At 46.1% G+C, this 25,344-nt stretch overlaps 3 protein-coding genes across 3 annotated transcripts in view; 2 read left to right on the top strand and 1 right to left on the bottom strand.

Moving 5' to 3' along the window:
* The window catches only part of MICAL3 (microtubule associated monooxygenase, calponin and LIM domain containing 3), a 174,203-nt gene extending 170,172 nt beyond the window's left edge, over window positions 1-4,031 (bottom strand). The window contains exon 1 of the mRNA XM_071422149.1: window positions 3,857-4,031. The gene's annotated coding sequence lies outside the window, so the exon portion shown is untranslated. The remainder of the gene's footprint in view (window positions 1-3,856) is intronic.
* Window positions 4,032-5,568: 1,537 nt separating this feature from the next.
* On the top strand, window positions 5,569-10,663 carry PEX26 (peroxisomal biogenesis factor 26). Its single transcript, XM_071422145.1, has 5 exons — window positions 5,569-5,876; window positions 6,226-6,366; window positions 6,742-7,058; window positions 7,753-7,899; window positions 8,290-10,663. The coding sequence occupies exons 1-5, from the start codon at window positions 5,710-5,712 to the stop codon at window positions 8,391-8,393; spliced, it is 876 nt and encodes a 291-aa protein (XP_071278246.1). The 5' UTR covers window positions 5,569-5,709; the 3' UTR covers window positions 8,394-10,663.
* TUBA8 (tubulin alpha 8) lies at window positions 8,985-22,711 on the top strand. Its single transcript, XM_071424259.1, is given in 7 exon segments — window positions 8,985-9,029; window positions 9,031-9,041; window positions 9,331-9,406; window positions 17,269-17,491; window positions 18,548-18,696; window positions 19,260-19,940; window positions 22,245-22,711. Coding segments are annotated over 7 exon segments (1,473 nt in total). The 3' UTR covers window positions 22,533-22,711.
* The last annotated feature ends 2,633 nt before the right edge of the window (window positions 22,712-25,344 follow it).

Here is a 25,344-nt window from a genome sequence, read left to right as displayed (position 1 = left end):
CTCCTTGAACAGGCATCTGGAACAAAATGTGTCTAGAAAATTTTGGCCTGCCTTTTGAGTCTGCCTGGGCTCAGGCTGCTCCCAAAGCTGAAAACCTCACTGAGACAAGGGCTGGAATCCTCACAGGCTGCCCTTCCCCCAGTGCCAAGAAGTAACCACGTATGTCTAAGGCTACATAAACTAATTAGACATCTAATCCTACCTTTGTCTGCACCTGGCATTGCCAAGAAAGACGAGAAGGAGCAGCAAGGAAGGGAGGTACAAAGGGCAAGGGAACATCAGCTCGTTAGGGAAATAGGGCCAATACACTGCTTGAGACATTAATCCTACACACGGTGTAAGCACACCTCTCAAACAGGTAGGACCCAGCAGAAAGGTGCTGCACACTCATTGGCTACGTTAAAAAACAACCTCGCATGCCGTTCATAACAAAGCAATTACCAGTTAATTACTGTATCAAGTTCAGGAGCACAAACAGCAAGCAGGGGAGTTCTGCCCGCCACAGCCAGAGGGGCACGCAGGGAGGGCTCTGGGTGAAACACAAGACGCAAAGGTTCCACCAGCATCAGTTCCTTCCCTGGGGATTTCTCCCGAGGCTCAGGCACTGCTACCACTGCAGCTTTCCTAAAGCAGCCTCACATCACAGCTTTGTGAGCGCCACGAGACCCGGCCAGGCAAGAGCCAGGACCAGAAGACTGAGATGGAGAAGAGTTTGTTAACTTCTGTAGTATATTCTGAAATGTCCAATTTGAGATGCAGAAGATGCATTGCCTGCTTGTAGAGATAATTAAGGCAGATCACAGTAAATGTGCATTCAGAATGAGGGACAGACACTGTGAAAAGAAATACTGACATGTCAGGAAGTTAGGGCAAAAATGAGAAAGAACCATTTTCTCAAATCACCTTGTTTGCCTTGTGGTACAAATAGTTCCAGGATTCACAGTGTCAAGCCTTTCTCCCAGCCACGAGAGCACAAGGCTTGCTTTTGAAAAAAGAGGAAAGGTGGAGACTAATGGATGAGAGTTGATTTTGGCAAGCTGGGCCTTGAGAAGTGGTATTAACTGTTAGAGGGGTTGTGACTCTAAAGTGATGAGCAAAGAGATGCTGTGGTAGGCAAACAGGGTGTAATTGACCCACAGTGATGACAGGCTGCAGTATTTTCAGTATTTTCTCACAGATAATAACTAGCTGAAGAAAAGAAGATGCCTTAGGCCTCTAACCAAATTGGTCACCTTACAGCTATGAAATGCCCCACCCAGCACTAATTATGACTGTTATAACAGTAACAATTAAATCGAAGTAACTGCTGCTATTCTTTGACAGGAGCCTTGCCAAGGCGAGTACTTTGTTTGATTATGAAGAAAAGAAAGGGACTTAAGTTAAAACTGCCCTTTGTTTCGGAAAGCTTTTGCTATTATGTGAGTAAAACTCAAGTTTTGACAAGTTGTGAACACAACGCTGTGTTCCCAGTTTCCCAATTTCCAGTGTTTACCCCTCACACAGTGTTTGTGCATCTGTGATGAAGGTTGAAACAGAGATTGGCTCTTCTGTTTTTTGTGATACCCCCCAGCTGGACTGTGGCTGTGGCTGCCCCATAGGTGCCTTTTCTGCCTTGTACCATTCTCACCTGCTGTTTACATAGGTTTGGATATAGCCAAAAAAATCCGACATCAGTGCATTTAAACACACTGACTAGGAACACCAGCAGGTGGGCTCAAAATCAGGTGAGTCTCCTCTAAACAGTTCTACTTCTGAAACAAACCCCAGGTTTGATGCTGTACCACAATGCTGGGTGAGATAACGAAGCATCACCACGGGCCATCTGTTCCAAGCACAGCCGGAGAGCGTTCACCTTCCCCCAGCCCTGGGCTCTGCAGACTACCTGCCAGCAGCCAGGGAAGCCCTGAATCTGGGCTAATTGAGGGGATCTGCAGCCAGCCAGCTTCATATTTAATGGGGATTTACTGCTGATGGAAATTACAAGCGAATTACAGATTCCAGCACGTCATGGTCTCGCCAGAGTCAAACAAAAGCACGTGGTGATAAGAACAGAGTGCTCCACACTGGGACCCGAGGTCTCCATGGACCTCACTGCTTTGTTAAAGCATTGCTGATAAGCTACGAGGTACTACAGAGCTCAACACCTTTCCTAGACACTGTGCTTTCCTCAGTTGTGTTTATAATGCCGTTCATAATTTCCAGCTCTCCTGTTTGTTTTTATAGGAGTGTGGGAGGGTTTCTTTCTCTTCAAATCAAATCATAGGGCCTCACCATTTCTAGCTCAAAGTCTCCCTAATGCTGCTAATCTCCTATTAACAGCCTACTGACACAGAAGAGACAACAGAAAAAGACTGATTGCCAGCCCTCTGGCCCTGTGACCGTGTGCTGGTCAGATCTGGATTAATAGCTGAGGCGATTTACCTCAGGAGGCCTTGCCACAGGTGCCTGTAACCCTAAACTCTCCTCCAACTGCCTGGCAGGAGAGGGAGGAGGGGAACCAGTCAATCCACAGATGATGCACACACAAACAAGGCCCTGCTGAAAATCATTTTTCTTCTCCTATACAAAATCAGGATGACTGCAGGGAAAAAACTCCTTGACTTTATACAAAAGGCCACAAGCTGGGCATGGGCATTCCACCCAGGACACAAAACCCACCGTGGTACTCCCTCATACTACCTGTCACTGACAGCAAGTTGGTTTAGCTTTTCTGGTCACTAGGAATTGTTATCCAGGAGCACAGGCAAACGCCCTGCTTCCCTCCTGTGCCTGTGTAGTAGGATAGATTGCCCTGCTCCGTAGCTGCTTCAAGCACGAGAGGGACCCTTTCAGCTTTAAGACAGTTTAAGCTGCTCCCATTCAAGGAAAGATGGAAAAACAGCATCATTCCTATTTGGAAACAAGTATCCATGTGACAGTTCGGTTCAGCAGCCCGAGCAGCCTCAGGCTCCTCTCCCGGGCTGGACTGCACCTCCTACATTTGCCGTGCGGGCTGTGCTGCTCCATGACCCTACATAGCAGGAGGAGGGTGCAGGGAGGATGGGTGCAGCTGACCAGCTGCACTTGACGTCAGCCAGCAGCACAGTGTCCACACACAGAGCATCTGAGCCGCACCAGGACTCTGCCTGACCGCCAGCCAGGGAAACGCAGGCGGCAGGAGCTGCTGCTGGCCAGGTCCGGGTCAGCCGCCGAGGATGCACGCGTGCCCGACAACGGAGCTCGAGCATCCCTCATCTCCACAGAGATGATTGTATTTCAGAATGATTTCATTTTGCTTGTTAACAAATTGCCGCTAAAATAGGTAATTGTTCCTGGCCTGAAGTTAAACAATCCTGTTACTGAGTGTTATTTGCAGGTCAGAGAGCTGCAAGAGGTTTGGCCTTCGAGGCACCACACTGTCCCCTCTAGGAAGAGGGGTGAAGTACAAAAACATTCCACCATGCCTTACAGAGAAATTAACTTAACCTATAAACATTGGTATGACAAGGCTGCTTGTCCACCTCGGCTTCTCACACAACCACAGGCTGCAGCTCATAAGGAGCTGCCGTTCAGAGCAACTCCCACCTCCCCCTGACCCTTCCCAGCCCCTAAAATAACTGCATCAGTGTTGCAGCTCTGTCTTTCCATAGGTCTTCGTTCATCAGGTGCATCTGCAGGGAAACAGGATCTGACTGTTCACTGCTCGCTCCCCCACCTGAAGCAACAGCCCTGTTCCAAAAGCTGCCTCCGTGACTGCAACCCCTACTGCAAACACCACCAGAGCAATGCTGGGCTGCCCCTCTAAGGCACACAACACTGCTGGCTGCTCCCCGTGAAAGAAATCCTTCAACAGCATCTTTGCCTGACACAAGCTTACCTTGTTTTTCTGCTGTCTCACTCCTTTTCTGAGTCTCAGTGAGGAGCATCCAGCCAGTGTGAGTCTTTTTCAAACTTGATTCCTTATCCATATTTGGGAATTTGTGCTGGGCACTAGCTGGTACGAGGCACGTTCTTCCCACAGTGCACTTTGGGACTTGTAGTTCCCAAAAAGGAATGTTGTTTTCCAAATTGGCAGCGCCGAGCAACAGGAACAGAAGCCTGAAACGCCTTTACCTCTGCCTTTGCTTGCTGCTGGGCCCTTTCACATGTTTTCTGTGCAGTGGTTTCACCTTAATCCTCCGGGAACCTGTTCCACAGTTAGGGCGGTGTGCCAACCCCTTGGATGCACCACTGTGTGACAGCTGCTACTGCACAGTGCTCCTGCTGCAGCCCAGAGGGGCAGGTACGTGGTCCTGCCTCCTGGAAACAGCTACCTAGAAAAAGAGAGCTCTGATCAAGTCTTTGATCGTATTCGCCACACTGAGATGGCATAGAAAATCCCCTTTGTAAGATATGTTTCACCCTTTACCATGTCTTGTATTAGCCCATTTGATTTTTTTTAATTACATAATCATAGTAGGGGGATAGATAAATGTGTCAGTTGTTCAAAAAGGTTACAGGATAAATCAATCCTGTCTCTCCTGTAGAGATCCATTTTTGAAGAGCGTTTGCACTGACTGCGGTAATTACCTTGTAACCAAGACACCCTGTTGTGTTTAAATAACAGCCCAAGGAGAATGCGAACCGCTGCCTGCCGGGCGCTGCCGGAGACGCTGTCATTACACCCAAAATGCATCAACAGCGTAATGTGCTCAGAACTGCGGGCACGGGGAGCCGGAGGAGAGGTGCCCGGAGGAAGAGGCGGCCGGGAGCGGAGAGCATCCATCACCCGCCCGGGCCGTGCTGCGGGAAGCGCTCTCCCGTTAGCCCCGCTCCTGCCCGGGGCGAGGAGAGCTGGGACACCCTCGGGGCTGGGACACTGTCGGGGCTCGGACACCCTCGGGGCTGGGACACTGTCGGGGCTGGGCTGACGCCCGGCGGCCGCGGGCAGAACAGCCGAGGCGGGCTCTTCCCTCGGCCCCTTTCCCTGGGCAGCCACACGAGGGAGGAGATGAAGGGAGCGCGTTGTGGCAGGGACGGGCACAGATCCTGGTCCCGGAGCCGCGGCCGCAGCCGCTCGGAGCGGCCCCCGAGTGCCCGCTTGCCACCGCTGATCCCCGCAGAGTGACAGCTGGAAGGGACCACAGCGGCTCATCCTGTCCCACCTCCCTGCTCAGTCAGGGTCATCGCAGAGCACACGGCACAGGAATGCATCCCGGCGATTCTGGAATATATCCATAAAGGGAGACTCCACACCTTCCCCGGGCAATCTGTTCCAGTGCACGGTCACCGCACAGTAAAGAAGTTTGTCCCCCTGTCCAGGTGGAACTTTTTGTGCATCAGTTTCTGCCCATTGCCTCTTGTCCTATTGCTCGGTACCGCAAAGCAGAGCCTGCCTTTATCTTCTTAGCACCTCCCTTTAGGTATTTATACACATTAAAGAGGTCCCCTCTCAGTCCTCTCTTCCCAAGGCTGAACAGACCCAGCTCCCTCATCCTTTCCTGGTAAGAGACGCTCCAGCCCCTCAGCCATCCCCGTTGCCCTCCTGCAGCCGTGACTACACGTCCCGGCGGCCCGCGGGGCCGGGATGCTCTCCGGGCCGGCCCTTCCGCTGCCGGGCGCCTCCATCCCGGCTTTCCGGTGCCTGCCCGAGCCGAGCGGAGCCGGGCCCCGGCGGGGGCGGTGGCGGCGCTGGAGCCGGAGGCTGAGCCGGGCCCGTGCGGGGCCGGGGGGAGCCCTCCCGCCGGTGCCATGAGGGCCGAGCCGCCCGCTTGGGCCCCGGGGCCGGCGCAGGCGGCCGCGCTGTTGGAGGAGGCGGCGGATCTGCTGGTGCTGCACCGCGACTTCGCCGCCGCCGTGGAGCGCTGCGAGGCGGGCTGCGACAGCCTGGGCCCCGGCCCCGGCCCCGGCCACGAGAGGTGCGGGCGTGTGGAGAGGACGGGGAGGCGCTGGGACGCTGCTCGGTGCCGCCTCAGCGCCGGGCTGGCTTCCAACTTCAGGCCATGCCTGCACTGCTTTGGGGTTTCTTTTAGCCCTGTCGATATTAAAATGTTTCATCTGTGCGTTTTTGAGGGAAGTACGGTGTGCCCAGGAGCCTTTCCTTCGTTCTCTCAGAGATAGTCACAGTGCATATCCTCGAATTGGCCTTTTTATAGGGGACAAGTAGAGGGGAAGCAGAGAACTGTGTTCACTGAAGGTCACTGGAGGGGATGCAAGGGGAAATGTGGGTTGTAAGAAGCACTTACTTGGGTGTCTGTTCCTTACCAGTTTTGCAGAAGTGAAATGCTCCCTTTGTGTTGTGGGGATCCAGGCGCTGGCCGAGATGAACCGGTGGAGAGAAGTTCTGTCTTGGGTTCTGCAGTACTACCATGTGCCTGAACATCTGCCTCCAAAGGTTCTGGAGCTGTGGTGAGTTTCTGTCTGTTGCTGTCAGATATACAGCATATATCTTGTGGGGTCTTGTGTTAGGTTTAACTGCAGGCCAGGCTTGGGTATTGCGTGATATTTTCACTTTGCCTGGTGTGAGTGAGATCTGGCACAGGCCTGTTGTGTGTATGCTGGAGCATGCCTGCAAGATTGCTTCATGGTGATCAGGGTTAAAATGGGTGATCTCGAGAGAGTAACATCAATAGCTGCACCTGTTGCCTGCCTCAGAATTCTCTCTGTGCTTTGATATTGACCCTGATTGATACCTCATGAGAGCCGCTTGTGGGTAATATCTGTCAGTGATGTCAGCTTCCACAGAGACTCGGGGTTTTCTCATACTTCTCCCTTGCATCTCAGCATCCTGCTGTACAGCAAAGTGAGAGAGCCGCAGGTGATGCTGGAGGTCGGCAGCAGCTGGCTGGGATCCCCGGCCAACCAGAGGCTGCCCGAGTTCGGCTCGCTGCTGGAGCTGTACCTGGCGCAGGTGCTGCTGCCGCTGGGGCGCTTCGGGGCCGCGGAGGAGCTGGTGCGGGGCTGCTCCGCCTTGGACAGCGAGCGGCGGCTGCAGCTCCTCGGCACCATCGGCGACAGCCGCTGCCGCTGGGCTCGGCGGGAGGAGGAGACACGCCCGGGGGCTGAGGAGCGGCAGGACCCAGCCACAGAAACGCTTCTGGGTGGGCTTTCCCTCTGTTGTTTGTTCCCCTTTGTTACTGTTTCAGTTTCATTTCAGTTTCATTTCAGTTTCAGTTTCGTTTCAAACTGGTGAAGGGGAGCAAGTATTAACTGCACATTAAGAATATTGCCATGATGAACAGGCCATGAGGAATTCCCGCTGTGGATCACAGCAGAAAAGAAAAGACTTAGTGATACCTTTGCTGAGAATTGTAAAAGCATATTTAGTCTCTGCCAGCATCAGGAGATGACAATTAATGCCCAGGATCAAAAGTTTTGGGATTTTTTTTTAAGTAAAAAGAGGAAAACTAAGACTACCTGGCAATCCTTTAAGGATATGTTTGTTGGCTCTGTGTACAGTTTGCTTCATTTCCATTTACAGTTGAGTCCAAGTAGAACAATGCCTGTCTAGCATTTAAAGTACTGCTTGTTCTCCAGAGCTGTAAATCATTGGATGTTCTCTCCTTGGCACTACTGTGGTATAAGATCATATTGTAGTAAAGTATGTGCCTAAAAAAGAAGTGTAATGAAGTGTATTACAAAATTGTACTGTTTCTCTGTTGTATGAAAAACCAAACCCAACCCAACTTTCATGCAATCAGACTGCCAGTACCTTAGTTTCTTATTTGCTACATCTGTGTGATTACTTTTTAAACTTTACTTTGCCCTAACAGCCTTTCTGTTCTTGTTTTCCAGGAGTGCTGTCCCAAAAGCTCCTGACCATGTTGACATTGCTACGTAGAGCACTGAGGTCCATGTCAAACCACTTCTATTTACTTCCTTACAAGAAGATGCTCTTGGCTACTTTTTTGCTGTACCTGGTGGTGGTGAGATTAGACCCAGGTATGGGATTAAGATTTCCAATTTTTAAAATTCCATTGTGGTTATGGAGAAGAAATTAGTTGCTTTTAATAAATCTGGTCTGTGTAAATGTCTCAGGGAGACAAAAAATGTGGGTGACTAGGAACTTAATGTGTTTAATGTTTCCAGCTGAAGTGCATGTAGAAAGATGAAGCTCCACCAATGCCAGTTTTCTGCAAACTCTTTTCAGCAGCCTGTGAGAGGCAGGCAGAGCTGTCCTAGACTCAGCCTTTTCCTTATCGAAGGAAGGAAGAGAAATTGGTTTTTATTAATTCTACTTGGGGGTAGTTCTTTCTTAATATGTTTAGTGTATGTTAGTTTTACGTAGCTAGTTTTACCAAGTTAGTTTTACCTTTTTGTTCTGCTTTGCAGCTTCTCCCACGTCCCTGCCATTCATTTACAAACTGGTCCAGCTCTTCCGACAGGCTTGGGCAGCTGTGCTTTCTCCAATCCACAGGCCTCCAATTCGAGACTGAGTGTCTGCCTCCACTCAAAGTGTCACCTTGTCTTGGCCATGCTCAAATCTGAGCTGTGGACTCCTGGAGTTTCTTCAGACAGGGAATGGTGGTGTAGGAATTTCGAAGCCACGGCAAATATTCCTGGCATTCTGCTTGGTCCTGTCCAACACTAGGGTACAGCCACTCCTTCCATACCTACAGCTGAATAAGAATCTAAGAATCCTCCTTTTCAAACACTTTGCTTTGGATGTGTCTCTTGAGTGAGGGTTGTGTAGCCAGTTATGAACTATGGAAGAAGTTCTCATCCTTGCAAATGCTGAGTAGTTCTCTGAACAAGTGCAGTTCCTGGAGGACCTGCACTTTTTTTAGGGGAATATTCTGTTTTCCCTGAAGACATCTGAAAAGCCCAGTTCCTGCAGCATGGGATTTAGGACAAGCACATGGAAGAAAAACACTGGAGAAATGAAAGCCTATTGCATTTTGAAAGCCATGGTTTCTCTTGTGAATGATGCCTCTTTGGACAGGCACACTGGATTTTAACATATTTAAGCCAGAAAGATGAGGGGGTGGGCCACAAAGACTCTGTTGTATTGTATCTACTCTTCTTAAATGCAAATTACAGCACTCAGTGCTTGCCTGATGCATAGTGATTCCTAGAAGCACATGGTGGTGGTGGTAAAGAAAGAGACTTATTTTTTTAAATTATATTCTATGTTATTGTCTAGTTGAACAACGAAAGTTGTTGCTTTGTTTTGCTCTTTCCCTACCTCTTGCTTTGTTTTTGTAGATGTCAAAAAGTCTCTCTGTCTATCTAGAATTGCTCCCCAAGTCCCCAGTATCCAAAGTCCTGGGTTGCATGGGAGTCACGTAGCAATGCTCTGTCATTCAGAACAAAAGGGGATTTTTTTATAGAAAGAGATACTTCTCTGACATCACAAAACTTTCCCCCGATCAGTGGCAAGAAAATTGTACACCTGCAGGTCTGTCACCAGACCAACTCCATTTCTGACTACTTGGGGCAGAAATTGGAGGTTTGGGGTGGGACATTAATTTCTCCTCCATCCATTCATCGATCTATCATCAATTGACAAAAGGTAAATTCCAAGGAGGGAGCACTGATCGAACAAAATACTGCTTTTAAACTTGTGTGCTGGAGGGGACAAGTTAAAGGTGAGAAGCCAGGGACAAATTTGCCTCTGTCATGCCAGCACCTGTGCCAAAAGGGTGTAAACTCACTGATGCCAGCCCAAACTACAAAATGTTGTCAGAGCAGCCTTTTTGGTGGGAGCCCTTTGTCTCTAGCAATAACCATACGCCAAGGTGGTGGCTGTTGCTGTTTTCTTCACACAGGGGGTGTTGGCACCCTCAGACTGTGTGTGATCTGTTGCTTTGCTCCCTGCTGGGGCACTTTGCAAACAGTCTTATCTTCCCTACTAAAAATACTTGTTTATTTCATCTTAAATTATCCCAAAAAGAGCTGCACCCCAGCATTATTGTCAGACAAACTCAGGTTATTTGTGAGTGTAATAATGACCTTGCCTAGTTGTCTCAAGAGATTTTAAAACCCAAACCAGTCCCATATGCCTCCCCAAAGTTTTTGTCTCTGCCAGGACTCTACACCAGGTTAAGTAGCCTATAGCTTTTCCATGTAAAAAAGTAATTCCTTGTATACTCTGCACACCAGGGAAGAGCAGCCTTTGATATTGCTAAATGTTTTCTGTAATCCAGCTCTAAGTGTAGGTAGAGCACTGAAACCAGCACTTGATGTGAAATCAGATAGAACGGAACACAGAAGCTCTGTCTGGAGTTGAGCTCTTCCAAGAAATTACCAGGATCGGTCCTCTGCCCCTCTGCTTTGCAAGGCCTCAGGTTGAGTCCTTTGTAAGCCAGTTAATGAAATGGCAAACTCCACTGAAGTCAGGCCAAATTCTGATCAAAGTGACTGTTAGGTAATGAACACTTTTTGCTGTAGTCTTCTGGCATCATTTTTAGGTGGATGGCAGAGATGCTGTTCTGGAGGTTGGTTTGGACCAGTGGTTTCAGCAGACCACACATAGTTTTTAGAACGCTGTTAAGTGTCATTTACCAGGACTTTTAACATTAAACTTTATTTTAAGAGTAGGTTGGTAACCTTAACTTTGAGTACTACTGATTTAGAATTTATATTGTTTTTAATTCATCATGAGAGAGAAAGAAGCAGAAATAAGCTATCAGGAGTTTTTTGCAATTAATACTAAAACTGCAGTATCTAATTTTTATAATAAAGTGACTACTGATTTACCTCTGTAGAGTTGTTTGTGCTGTGATTTGAGTACGTGGAAAAAAAGGGTTTATTATATTGATACACTACAAAGTATATCACAGTTTTCAATAATTGTTTCACATTGTTTCATAGTTTCAGCATGTTTGAATTAAGTAGAGAATGTCTTCAGTGTGAATCTGATGAGATCTAAGCCACTGATGATGTTGGTAGAGTGTAAGTCTGCATTTTGGCATGGCCAAGAGCAATACTACAAGAATAAAGTACCTGGTATTCATCATTATTAGATGAACGTATCTTTATATTAGAACTAACTACAGTTCTGACCTTGCTGTATTAGGGGAGAAAACCCTACAAATAAAAAGTAAAAATACATAGCACAGTTCTCTGTTTCAGGGGTAATTCCTGAAAGCCAGTATTTTATCAATGTAGCAGTGTTATACAGGTACTTAATTACTGGACTCGGGAAGTTCAGAAATCCTGAAATGAAACGCTGCCGGTTCTCCCAGCAGGTGGCAACAAACTAACAGAAAACAATCATACAGGGAACACCAGGAAAGTGTTTAAATCTTCATTCACTTTCTGAGGAAGGTATTAAAATGAGTGGGAAATGGCAAAGACTTACACATCCCACATTAAAAGAAAAGGAGGATTTTGTGTGATCACCTAAGAACTTACTAAGAGTGCACTGTTTTGTAAAGTGGCATCATAATGTTCTAAAATAATCCATGATTCTGACACTGCTGGTGATTCATTCAAGTAATGAGCCTGTAGGGAGGGAGTGATGTACATCCAGTAGAGGAGAAAAAGCATTTAGCTGTCCTTCATTGGCCTCTTGATGTATTTCAGTCTCCAGCATATTGAGTTGGGGGAAGAAGGAGAAATCACCTCACATTCAGGGTGATGGTGTTTGTCTTCCCAAGCCAGTGATGGAGCCCTGCAGTCCTGCTTGTAGCTGAACACCTGCCTGCCCATGGGGAAGTGTGAATCCACTCCTTGGTTTGCTTTGTTTGTGTGCACAACTTTTGCTTTGTGTGCTAAAGTATACCTCAACCCAGAGGTTCTCTCTGACTCTTCTGATTCAGTGCTCAGTTGCCAGCTGGGGTTAAACCAGCTGGCAGCAGTATTTCTGAGTTCTAGATTATTCAAAAATGCCATTTTCAGAGATGTATCTGTCTTTAATTAGAGAAAAAGGCTTTAGGTTTTATATGGCAGAGGTTTCTGCCCACAGAAGTTGAATGCCAGCATCCATCATGACTGACTTTCCAAAAATCCAGGCCATATCTCCCTCATGTCTCCATGCCTCCCACTGGCAGAGAAAATGCCACAATGCACTGTTGCAAATAATTTAATAATTCACAGACCTCTTTTAAATTTTGTCACTGCTGGATCTGACACATTGACTCAAAGTGTGCCTAAGAGGTTTTGGGTGGTGGACTGCTCAAAGTATTTGCTGTGAAACTTTTTCCTGGTTCTCTGAAGCTGTGAGCATTAACATTTCAGATTGTCCAGAGCACCAGAGCTTGTCTGGAATGTTACCACTTCCACTAGAAGAAGAACACTAGAATAATCTATTCCTCAGTCTCAAAGCAACGATCTGCTGGTTTTCTGAAGAACTCTGAGATTCAGCTTAAGCAAAGCAGCAGATGGAAATTATCATGGAAATTTGTTAAAAAACAATTATGGCTCCAGAAATTATGGCTCTGTAGCTTTTCCCAGCAAAAATCAAAGAGTAATGATTTGCAGGTTTATGTAAAGAACAGCAAAATGAAGACTATACCAAAGTGAGTTTATAAAAAACAGTATGAATTAGTTCTCACTGTTAAAATGTAGGTGTTAAAGAAGATACTTCTATGCTGGTTGCCAACAATGGCAGAACAATCTATTGATATCATCATGACAGAGTAGACTAACCTACATTTTAGGAATTGTCTATTTAATGTCTGCTGATTAAACATCATCATAAACAGTTAATTTATAAAGTGAGGGGATACATGATACAGATTAAAGCTATTCAGTTTGCCTTCCTCTTTGTTGTTTAAGGGTTGCAACCATGAGGATTTCTCTGAGAGAAGCTGCTGCTTTCCAGTGTTGAACTAGTGCAGAAGGAGCAAAGTGGATGAGGTGCCTGTGCTAATTTGGTGTCAGAATGTTGGGGTGATGCCTCCAGCTCTGTCCTTCAATAAACACTGCAATAAGAATCAAATTTCTTTCTGTGTTTGGGCAGAGAAGTGAGAGTCTGTACTGAAGGCTATCCCATACTGCTGACAGCCTGGATGACTGCACATGGAAAGAGAAGTAATAGAAGTAAATTGAGATGTTAATAAAGAGGCCAGGAGATAATTTAAAAGTGCTAGTAAGCACACTTAAGAATGGTAGTTATGTTTACTAAAATGGTACTATGTTTACACACTAAAAGCACACTTAATAGTGGTAGTTATGTTTACTTTCTGGATCTCTATTTTTGTTTTTCTTTTATCCTTCTCTTTTCCATTCATTTTCTCTCTTATGCCTTCTGTACTGGAATTTAGGTGTGATTTTCTACACTACAGAAGCACTGTAGTGTAGAAAATTTTTTTGCCAGCCCTACAGAAGTTTGTGCTGGCAGAACACGGGATGGCGTGTGCATCGCAGGTGATGTAAAACCCTGAGGTGTGAGAAAGCCCAGCCTACAACGTGTTACATGGCCAGGCTCCAAGTCAATAAGCATGCCAGCCCTGGCTGCAGTGGGTTTGCAGCCTGGGGTGTCTGTGAGCTGGGGCTGTGTGGGAGGATTTGCCCAGGAGGGTGCTGGAGGCAGCGGGGTGACCTCGTCCCGCGGCGCTGTGACGCTGAAGCGCAGCAGCAGGTGCTGGGGCTGGGGCCTGGGAGCCTCCTGCCCTGCAGAGCCAGGCTCCTGCACAGACCTGCCAGCAGTGACCCCAAAGGGAGGGAAACACCTCTGGACACACCATGGTAAGGGGGATGGGGGAGCCCCGGGGACACGGGGACTGGGAGGGCTGCGGGGTCTGCTGTTGTTTTCAATAGGTTTTGCCACCAAACCCTGATCTCACGCACCACTCACCACGTAACAAAATGGGAAAGGAGTGCAGAAAATCTCACTGAAGCATTACAGCATTAAGTTTCTTCAGAGAGTCCCTAACTAGTGGGATTATAAATTAAATTACATGTGGAATCTTAGCTGTTTGGTACTTTCTGTTGTGACCACATTTTCTCAACACCAGTTCATTTTAATACGACAATTTTTTTTAAGAAATAAACCAAAAAAGTTATTTATCTTTGTGTCTGTTTTAAATTAATTTAGCTCCAGTGGCTATACTGTCCATAGCTATACAAGGTATGCGTGTGTGTTTCTGGAGTCCATGAATTCTTTTATATACATATGCATTTAAGTAAGTGAAAAAATGCCCTTTGTTTTTAAGCTTTGGTGGTTTGTTATAAATTCGTATAAATCTCTCAAAACCTCTTAGAACGTGAAAAAATCCATTTCACCTTGTACCCCAGTATATCTCTAGCACTGAGTCTAATTTTGGTGCAGAGGAAGAACCATGTTACTTTCTGCCAGCTCATCTCACAGGCAAAATACTTCCACAGGCTTCCCAGACCTAGGGAAGTGAGCAAGTTTGTGGAACAGCTGGAGGACTAAAGTCTCCCTTTTGCAGTAAATCCTGGAGAGAGATTGTTTTTTAAGAACCAAAGCTGTCCCAGGTGTAGTTTCACAAAGGATCTGGTCCTTTCTACTGTTTCTTCGTTGGAACTATCCTGGGTCTACAGACATTAAGTGGTGGGATGTGAAACATGAGTTTGGCAATGGCTCCAAATTAAAATATCATGTAAAGATCAGTTTACTCTGGCTGTGACGCTGAAGAAGGCCCACCCTCTTCCCTGCTAAAAGTCTGGCATCTATTTTAATGCTGTCCACTCTGCAAAGTCAGAAACTTATTTCTCACTGTATTCTCTCTTTGGCAGAATATTTCCAAATTATTGCTGAGGAAGGAGGAGATTAAATGGCTTAAAAAGCAGGTTTGAGATGTGGTTTCAAACTAGTGCAGCTGAAAACTCAGTCTGAAAAGTCTTCAACTGCAGTCCTATATGAAGTTTTACAATACCAACTTCCTAAGGCAGCATTTACTTGTTCTGTCTGTGAAAAAACAGACCAATTCCTCTACAGACCTGAAGAAGTGAGCAAAGCAGCTCTTTATGTTTAAAATACTGCTCGGCTTGTAATTGTAGTTTTGCTTTAAAAGTTATTCCTTTTAAAAGCCAGCTGGCCTCATTGCTGTGTTTGAAAAGAAAAGAAACCCTTATTTTTCTTGCTGCCTGCCAGCCTCACAGGCTCACACTGGGATTTGAAAGAAAAGGCAGGAGCCTGCCCTGTGAAAAATCAGCATTAATTGAATTCTCTAAGCCCAAATATGCCTTCAGTGTCTCCTGAATAATCCTCCAGATTGCAACACACTGATTTATGAAGCCCCACTGTCACTCAAATCACTCAGAGACTTTTGCACAACTCAGTTGACAAAACCAGGGTTGTGCAAGTACAGATGAGAGCACATGCATTTGCAGAGTCAGCAAAAACTTTCAGCTTAGAAATTAGTACTGAATAGAAATAATTTATTTCATTGAATAAAAGATTTAAATAGATTTAAAAAGATTTTAAAAGATTTAAAAATATTTAAATAGATTTAAAAAATTTAAATATTCATGTTCATCTGAACTTCTGGGGATGACTAGCTGGGGCAGTGCTGACTTTTGAAATTCTAGTTGCTTCTGAAAAAATATCTTCAGTTATATTTCTTAAACACAAAGTTATGTCAATTTGTGAAGAAAACACTGCTCCAGAGATGTTGCTGGTCACACATTGTGACTGAAAATTTAGTTTTTGGGGAGGATACATTTAATTCTCAGGTCACAGAATGATTTTGCTGGGTAAGCATTTACAGAATTTAATTTAAAAAAAAATTAACTGGTCAAATCTGATAGTGCCATTGGTTATGTCTAAATGCAATATTACAAAACAAGAATGAGTGAGGACCATCCTCTGCCCTTAAAGCCAGGCCTGCTTCACAGCTGGGCATCTCAGTTCTCCTTCCCTCTCCAAAGCCTGGCAGTGGTCAGCGAGCTGCTCACTGGAAACCATGCTTGACAATGAATTGTTTTCTGCATGGTGCCCAAGCATTGTCTGGAATATTAACTCGCCTAAGACAAAACTCTGCCAATTTTTTGGAATTATCAATCAGCATGGGAGGTCACAGGCCAGTGTTCAGTACTATGTCCTGACTTTATTTTACTCCCTAGTACAGACAGGGCCCTGGGGGTCACAAAACCAGAGCTCAGGCAGCTTTAATTGGACCAAAGCAGAAACCAAAACTGAAAAAATCCACATGCCTGAAACCACTCTTTCCTCAAAAAATGCCTCTCACTACACCCAGTGTTGCAATTTCTGGGACTAACCCAGAAGCATTTGCTTTATAATTCTGCTTGTGAACTTATGAAATCCAGCAGCAGGGCCTTCATGCTCATATACTTTTAAGTGTACAGGATTTTAGAGCAATTGACACCTGCCTACTTTAGGCTGGTGTTAGACAGTTTTCTCTTCCTGGCTGCCACAGAAACAATGCTGGAAATCATGCAGATACACTTCACTGCAATGGCACTGCTTGACAAGCAATGGAGTAAAATTGTGATGTAAAATTAATGGCTGCTCAGGAGCTGGAAGGAAAATTTATTTTGAGCAAGAAAATCTGGAATAATTTCCTTAGGTGAAAGCAGCTCTTCCAAGTTTCCACGCTAGCCTGCTATCAGAGGGTAGAAGGATCAAAAGACACTGCCTGCCTTGGGTTACATAAGGGTGAGGGATGCCACATGGCTGTGTCAGGTTCCAGCCAGGAGTAAAAATAAACTAAACTGGGATGTGCTCCTCAGAAGGGCCAGTCCAGGAAGACATGTGGGGTTTGTGTAATTGAAATTAATTTTTCCTGACTGTTTTAATATACTTCTGTAGCACAGCACACAGACCTCAATTTTTTAAAGAACTGTCCTGTCACTGTCATATTTTCTGAAAAATCCCCTTTGCCTAGGATTCTACTCCTGGGAAGGTGAGAAGCCTCAGAGAAAAAGCAAAACAATATTATCTCATTTGCTTCTCCTGTGTTTTTGCTGCTTTGGAATGTATTTGGAGATTGTTTATCCAACATGTGAATTGTTTTGACTTAAAGACCAATCACAGTCAGGCTGTGTCAGACTCTGAGGAGAGTCATGAGATTTTGGTTAGTATCTTGTTTAGCCTTCTGTAAGTAACCTTTCTCTATTCTTTAGTATAGTTTTGGAATAGCATTTTTTTATATAATATAATATAATATCATAAAATAATAAATTAGCCTTCTAAGAACATGGAGTCAGATTCATCATTTCCTCCCTTCATCTGGGGACCCCAAAAATACCACACTGTCCCAGTATCTGGCATGTGCAGTCTCATTGTGGTCACAGGGCTGCACAACCAAAGGAACAGCTGACAGTGACAATTCACTGATTTTTTGGAAAAGCAATACACTGGGAAAAGGTATTCACCAGGAATAAGGAGGGCTAAGGTACACTGATTTTCCTGACCCTGCCTCTCCTCTCTCCCCTCAGCGTGAGTGCATCTCTGTTCACGTTGGCCAGGCTGGAGTGCAGATAGGAAATGCGTGCTGGGAACTCTTCTGCCTGGAGCATGGCATCCAGCCTGATGGCACCTTCAAGGACCTGCAGGACAAACTCAGCTCTGATGACTCTTTCACCACGTTTTTCAATGAAACAGCCACCGGGAAGCACGTGCCACGGGCTGTAATGGTGGACTTGGAACCAACTGTGGTAGGTCAGTATGGAAATAAACCTGCAAAATGGAGATGAGATTGCTTTTCCTCATATCACCATGGTGTGCCACCAGTCTCCACTGGCACAAAGTGGCCCTTTGCACCTCAGGCTACCACTAGGTAGCATGAAATCAATTTTCTTGTGACACAGAACGCCAGATTCTGTCACAGGGCTTACAAACATAGGAACAAGAGGATCCCCAGCAGTTTAATGGCTGGTACACGCGGTGTGTACAGCTTCTCTTTGCATCAATATTTAACTTTTGGGTTTGTTTATCATGACATTTTTGCCATTCAGATTCTGCTTTCCTTCAGTTTGGATTCAATGCAGGAGGCTGATCGCTTCCCTCCAATAATAGAAGAATGTCTAAAAATTGTGACACCTGAATTTCTTCACACTGTTTTTTCTGGGGACTTGTGGATGCAGGCTGTACTTGTCACCAACAAGCTCATGAGAAGATAAGTGGCTGGACTGAAGATGCACAATAAATCAAACAAATGCAACACTGAAAAAATGCTCCTGAGACATTTCCCTTCTCCATCAGCATCTGTCTTTTGGCATCATGAGCTCCTGTGACTGAGAGCATGCACTGATGCCAACAACAACCAGAATTTGTTGGCACTGGAGCATATTCTTACTGCCACCATGATATTTTCTTTGCCAGGATTTCTTCTCCTGGGAAGATGAGAAGCCTCAGCTTCTCCATGTTTTGCTGCTCTGGAATGTGGTCTGGAGATTGTTTATCCAGCATGTGAATTGTTTTTAATTCATGACCAATCACCATCAGCTGTGTCGGACTCTGAGGAGTCAGTCACGGGTTTTTAATATTCATTCTTGTTAAACCTTCTGATGTATCCTTCTCTTTCTTTAGTATAGTTTTAGTATAGCATAATATAATGTAATGTAATATAATATAATATAATGTAATAGAATAGAATAGAATAGAATAGAATAATAAATCAGCCTTCTGAGAAAGTGGAGTCAGATTCTCATCTCTCACCTCGTCCTGGGGACCCTCACAAAGACCACATTCTTACAATTTCTCTTTCTTCTTCAGATGAAGTACGGGCTGGCGCCTTCCGGGAGCTTTTTCATCCAGAACAGCTGATCACTGGAAAGGAGGATGCAGCCAATAATTATGCCCGTGGCCACTACACCATTGGCAAGGAAAGCATTGACATGGTGCTGGATCGTGTCCGTAAGCTGGTAAGCCTCAGCAGCTCTGGAACAGCAGTTTGGACGCTGCAGAAGGAAGAAGGACAGAACTAACAGCTTGTTAATTGCAAATGATTAATTGCAAATGATAGCAATGGTTCAGCAAAGAGACAGCAAGTCATACAGACGGGATCTTGGACATGGTATAGAAGAGAGAAGCCCAGTAGTTCACTTCCCAGCTGCATGCTTCCAGGCATTTTTATAAAGTGGTTAGGAATATGTAATTTTAAATTATTAGCACAGCCCTACAGCACCAATACTGATACCGAAGGGTGGATTATGCAGTTGTATTTGCTGGTTTCAGCTAGAATAACAGAGCAGTGTGGAGTTCAGAGAGAGAGAGGCCTGGACAGATCCCTATGTCATAAGTTGAGACAGTGAGGAAAGCAAAGGTTGGAACTATTACCAGCCCTTTCCCAGGAAAACTTGACATGAAATCTATGCTGTATACTGCCTGTGACTGCTTACTCCTTCAGCTCAGGGTGAGCTCACACAGCAAAGTCTTTTCCACCTTTTTCAGCCACTGCTGTTTCACTTTCTCTTTTGCTTTCTAGACTGATGCCTGCTCTGGGCTGCAAGGATTCCTGATTTTCCACAGCTTTGGTGGCGGTACCGGCTCTGGATTCACCTCCCTGCTGATGGAACGCCTCTCTGTGGATTACAGCAAGAAGTCCAAGCTGGAGTTCGCCATCTACCCAGCCCCTCAGGTCTCCACTGCTGTGGTGGAGCCCTACAACTCCATCCTGACCACGCACACCACGCTGGAGCACTCGGACTGCGCCTTCATGGTGGACAACGAGGCCATCTACGACATCTGCCGCCGCAACCTGGCCATCGAGCGCCCCACCTACACCAACCTGAACCGCCTCATCAGCCAGATCGTGTCCTCCATCACCGCCTCGCTGCGCTTCGACGGCGCCCTCAACGTGGACCTGACCGAGTTCCAGACCAACCTGGTGCCCTACCCGCGCATCCACTTCCCGCTGGTGACCTACGCGCCCATCATCTCCTGCGACAGGGCGCACCACGAGCAGCTCTCCGTGGCCGAGATCACCAACGCCTGCTTCGAGCCCAACAACCAGATGGTCAAGTGTGACCCGAGGCACGGCAAGTACATGGCCTGCTGCATGCTCTACCGGGGTGATGTCGTCCCCAAGGACGTCAACGTGGCCATCGCTGCCATCAAGACCAAGAGGAGCATCCAGTTTGTCGACTGGTGTCCAACAGGCTTCAAGGTGAGTGGATGCAGTAGATATGAAGGTGAGTAGGGTTCTGTTTTGTCCATCGTCCAGGAGGAATGATGCATCTGACTCCATCTTATCAGAAGGCTAATTAATTACTTTATTATACTGTATTATTCTATATTATATTACCTCTATATTACATCTAAACAGAATCTGCCAAGCACTCCACTGCCCAGCATCTCATGACTGTCAGCCAACAGTCCCAACACACTCACACACCTGGATTCAATTGGTCAGTGAATCAAAACTCACACCAGAATCCAATTACCAATTCTCTTCACGTAAACAACCTTCCACTTCCATGCATTCCACTTGTGAAACAAACACGGTTGCAGCAAATGAGATGAGAATTGTTTTGATCATTCTTTGCTTCTCTCAGGTTCAGAAAATGTGAATCCCACAGGGCTGCCACAAGTTTCTCTTTAGTGTTGAAAGGGGAGGTTCAGTCTAGCAGAAAGTTTTTTTTTTTTGTATTTTTAAAGTTTTCTAGTAGAAAACTTGTATTTAAAGTTTTATATCTCATCTATTTCTCCTATTTACTCCAGAACATGGGGTATGGGGATACCCCAGTCATCAGTTTCTCCGGGTCGGATTGAAGGCACTTGAGACACCCATTCATGTTGGGACTCAGGTGTTTATTATTTCTTATCAGTAAAACAGTCTCACTGCTGTGAGTTCTGCAGCAAGGCACAAAATGGCCAACAATCTCTTGTTCCAAGGTCTTTTAAGACTAAACTATCCAATTAAGAACTGGCACCTAGATTATTTTTCCTTTTAACCCAGTAACTCATCCCAAAGAGCCCCCAATGCAGACTTTTCTGCCCAATTACAAAATGCCACCCCAACCCATGAAGAAGAAGGAAGAAACAGCATGAAGAAGAAACCCAGGACAACACCCTGTGCCCTCCATCTTGCTTCCATCCACAACACACTAAAAATCCCAAAACCTCAATTTCTCACCTAAGTGATACACCTACACTGCTCTCTATAATCTATTTCACACTTTTGTGGATTCCAGTCTATCTTGAAGTTTAGGAAACTTTCTCCATGAATGAGGGTCAGAGTCAGTGCTCCCCTGGGAGTCAGGGCACCCCAGAGCAGACAGAGAAATATTCCCAGTGCCCTGGGTTTCCACAATGGGGGAATATAGGTATTTCCCAATGAATGCAAGAAGGATACATTTATATAAAATGTGCCTTTTCTCCTTTGGACATGCCATTGACACAGGCTCTTATATATTTAAATAAGTGGAAATTAGAAGTGTGTATGGATTAAAACTGAAAGAAGTTTTAATTTCAGATCTGACCTTTGGAAGAGCCAATGAGCATTGCCTCTGAGGCACAATCTAAAATTGAGGAAATACCAAAGTTGACAAAATTAATAAAGGAAGGAAATGCTGATATTAGGGAATCTCTTAGTTAACCCAGAAATATTATACAGCCTCTCCCCACTGCTTACACAGCAGTGTCTGGAAATACATTTTCAACAATAATACAGACATTAGCAGTGGAAAAGCATTTGTCACACAAACAGCTCCTTCAACAATGAAAACTTCCAACTGGGAACCAACTTTTTATGTTAGTTTCTACAGAGTATCTTGGTGAAACTCTATGTTCAGTATTTTCTGTTAAGAAATCTACAAACTCATCTGTGCATTAATGTCACAGACATATTTTATGAAAAATCCCTTTGCCAGGAATTTTTTTCCTGAGAAGCTGAGAGGCCTCAGAAATAATGTAAACAATGATTATCTGCTGCTGTGGAATGCAATCTGTGATTGGTGTCATGTGGTTGTTTTTAATTAATGGCCAATCACAGTCCAGCTGTCTTGGACTCTCAGTCAGTCATAAGATTTTATTATCATTCCTTTCTTTTCTTTGCTAGCCTTCTGATGAAATCCTTTCTTCTATTCTTTTAGTATAGTTTTAATATAGCATTTTATTTTAATAATATATATATATAATAAAATAATAAATCAGCCTTCTGAAACATAGAGTCAAGATTCTCATCTCTTCCCTGGTCCTGGGACCCCCGAGAACAGCACACATTAAATAGTATAATAGTATAATATAATAATACTATAATAATAGTATATAATAGTAGAACAGTGTAGATATTAGAGTGAGTTTCATGCTGTTTGACATTTGTAATGGCCTTTGCCACCTGGCACCACTGTACCCCAGCACCTGTAACTTCACTCACCTTCCTTCAGTTCTTTGGCTGCCTCCTGCTGTTAGGAAATAAATTGCACATATAAATAAGTCGTACAGCCTTCTCTCCCACCCCTGTTTCCAGGTTGGGATCAACTACCAGCCCCCTACAGTTGTTCCTGGAGGAGACCTGGCCCAGGTGCAGCGGGCAGTCTGCATGCTGAGCAACACCACGGCCATCGCCGAGGCCTGGGCAAGGCTGGACCACAAGTTTGACCTGATGTACGCCAAGAGAGCCTTTGTGCACTGGTACGTGGGAGAAGGCATGGAGGAGGGAGAGTTTGCAGAGGCCAGGGAGGACCTGGCTGCCCTGGAAAAGGACTATGAAGAAGTGGGAACTGACTCATTTGAAGAAGAGAATGATGGGGAGTAATTAAAAAACACATTTTGTCTCTGTATCACTGTATGGCACGTGTCAACAATTAGGTCAGCTTTTCTGTATGTTGTAAACATAAATTTAGGAGGACATTTTTTATTGCATAAATAACAGGCAAATTATCCTGTAAGATATCATCAGCTGTAGTCTGGGGTCACTGGGGCACACTAGGGAGGGACTGGGGGCACTTGAGAGGGACTGGAGGCACTGGGATGGGACTGAGAAGATGAAATCCGAAAGAGAAAGAAAAAGGATCTTCCCTGTGCTGCCCCACCTGCTCAGCTGTGCTGCTGCCCTCTCCTGCCCTGCTCTGGGGCACAGGGATTGTCCCTTGGCACACCTGAGCAATGCCCCGGGAGCACCCAGGTGTTCCCCCTGCCCTGCAAATGCTGTCCCTGCTGTCCTTTGGGAGATTCCCGGGGATCACCCCCTCCAGCAGGTACAGGAACCCCCCTGAAAGGTACAGTACCCAGTAACCCCCCTGAAAGCAGCCCTGAGCAGGGCCGGGCCCTCCTCATCCTCACTGACCACACCTGGGACTGTCCTGACCCTCCTCATCCTCACTGACCACACCTGGAGCTGTCCCAATCCTCCTCATCCTCACTGACCACACCTGGGGCTGCTTCACCCTTCCTCATCCTCACTGACCACACCTGGGGCTGTCCTGATCCTCCTCATCCTCACTGAGCACACCTGGGGCTGTCCTGACCCTCCTCATCCTCACTGACCACACCTGGGGCTGCTTCACCCCTCCTCATCCTCACTAACCACACCTGGGGCTGCTTCACCCCTCCTCATCCTCACTGAGCACACCTGGGGCTGTCCTGACCCTCCTCATCCTCACTGACCACCCCGGGGCTGCCCTGGACACGGATTTCCGCGGGGGTTTCACTGAATGCCGCTCCGAGCCTCACTCACCAAGCCGAGCAAACCTCGCTGCTTTTCACATTAAACCTGAGGCTGCCTGGGATGAAGGAAACCAGAACCCACCGGGATTGCAGCATCCCAAAGTTACCGGGATGGGCCGGGATGGGGCACCGCGGAAAACCCGGACTGGATTTACCCGGAATACGGAATGGGAGAAAACCCGGACTGGATTTTTTTTCCTGGACTATGGAATGGAGGAAAACCCGGACTGGATTTTTTCCCCAGAATACAGAATGGGTAAAAAACCCGGACTGGATTTACCTGGAATACGGAATGGGGGGAAAACCCGGACTGTTTTTTTTTTCCTGGAATATGGAATGGGGGAAAACCCAGACTGGATTTTTCCCTGGAATACAGAATGGGGGGGAAACCCTGACTGGATTTACCTGAAATACAGAATGAGGGAAAACTTGGACTGGATTTTTTTCTCCCAATATGGGAATAAATATGGAATGGGGGAAAAATCTGGACAGGATTTCTCCCAGAAAATGGAATGGGGAAAAACCTGGACTGGATTTTTTCCTGGAATACGGAATGGGGGGAAAATCCAGATTGGATCTTCCCAGAATATGGAATGGGGAAACCTGGGCTGGATTTTCCCAGAATACGGAATGGGGGGAAACAGGGTTTGATCCCAGTCTTCTGTACAGAGGTGTATGGCAGAAACCATGTTCCTAAACCAAGAAAACCAAATTGTTCCAGCAGTGCATGCTGCTCAAACACTCAACCATCACTGGAACAGCCCAGGTGCTGTAAGAGACTGGCTGTTGGTGCTCATGGCTTGAACAACCACTGGGTGCTGTGCAGAAGGATGTGCACACCTGAGGCTTCAGCCTGGGTTTCCAGATAAAGAGGGGGCTGATAAGAGGCAATCCTGCGAGGTGGGCTAAGTCCTTGTCATGCCTCCCTTACACAATGACTCAGCTGTGAAAACTCATCTCCAAAGTACTGGGACATTCACATCTCAGATGAGGCAATTCATGTTGGCTGATTGGACATAACACTGGATGTGGAATTCTTAACTTCCCGAAGGCTTTTTAGATCTCATTCTATCACCATTACGATTTATTTCATTTGTAAGGACACTGAGTGATCAGGAGCCCTGCTCTTGAAGCAGTCAATGCACTTTTTGGAGCTATTTGGACATTAGGAGTGCCATGGCAATTATCAGCAGCTGGCAGCTTTTGTCCAAGGGGCAGTGTGTTTGGACACTCAAACACTGCTACCTTTCAGTTTGAGTTTCCTTTCATCTGAGTCCATTTTCTGTGCTCAGACTTCTGCCTGCTGCCTGCTTTGGAAGGGCCATGTCATGACTGAGTTCTGCAGGCAAAGCTTAAAACATTCTTAAGACATAATACTCCTCCTAACTGAGTGCCCAGGCTCTCACAGGGGTCAGTACCAAAAGCTGTTTCAACTGCACACTGCTTTACCAACTTCCACCTGGCAGATCTAGCTCCTGTTTAACCTCCAGTGTCCTTGTGCACTTTGCTCAGGTGGTTTCGTTCTCTCTGGGCAATTATGGCTTAGAGGTTCTCCTCTCTCCCTTCCTTCCTTCCTTCTATAGGGCAGTCGCCACACGAGCCAGTAATAGAAAGGGAACATCACTAAATTTAAACTGTTGCTGGGAGCCTCTGCCACAAGCCAAGACACTGAGTTATTTGTGAAACTGAGCCCTTCTGCTCAGAAGTCCCTACAGATACCCACATCCCCTCTGTGACGATTCAGGAGAGTTTTCACTGTCCCTGTGCCTCGACTGAAGACCGGCTAAGAACTGAAGAGTTGTCCTGGCTCTGACAGAGCCAGGCAGTGTGAGCAGAGGGTTTGCAGCTGGATCCACAAGGACAGCTCTGATGGGTTCCAGATAACCCCTGTGAAATCCTCC

Source organism: Agelaius tricolor, unplaced genomic scaffold, assembly GCF_023055355.1.
Source record: "Agelaius tricolor isolate 1412-34295 unplaced genomic scaffold, bAgeTri1.0.p SCAF_3, whole genome shotgun sequence".
NCBI classification, from domain to species: Eukaryota; Metazoa; Chordata; class Aves; order Passeriformes; family Icteridae; genus Agelaius; species Agelaius tricolor.
This window is presented reverse-complemented; position numbering and strand designations above follow the sequence as displayed.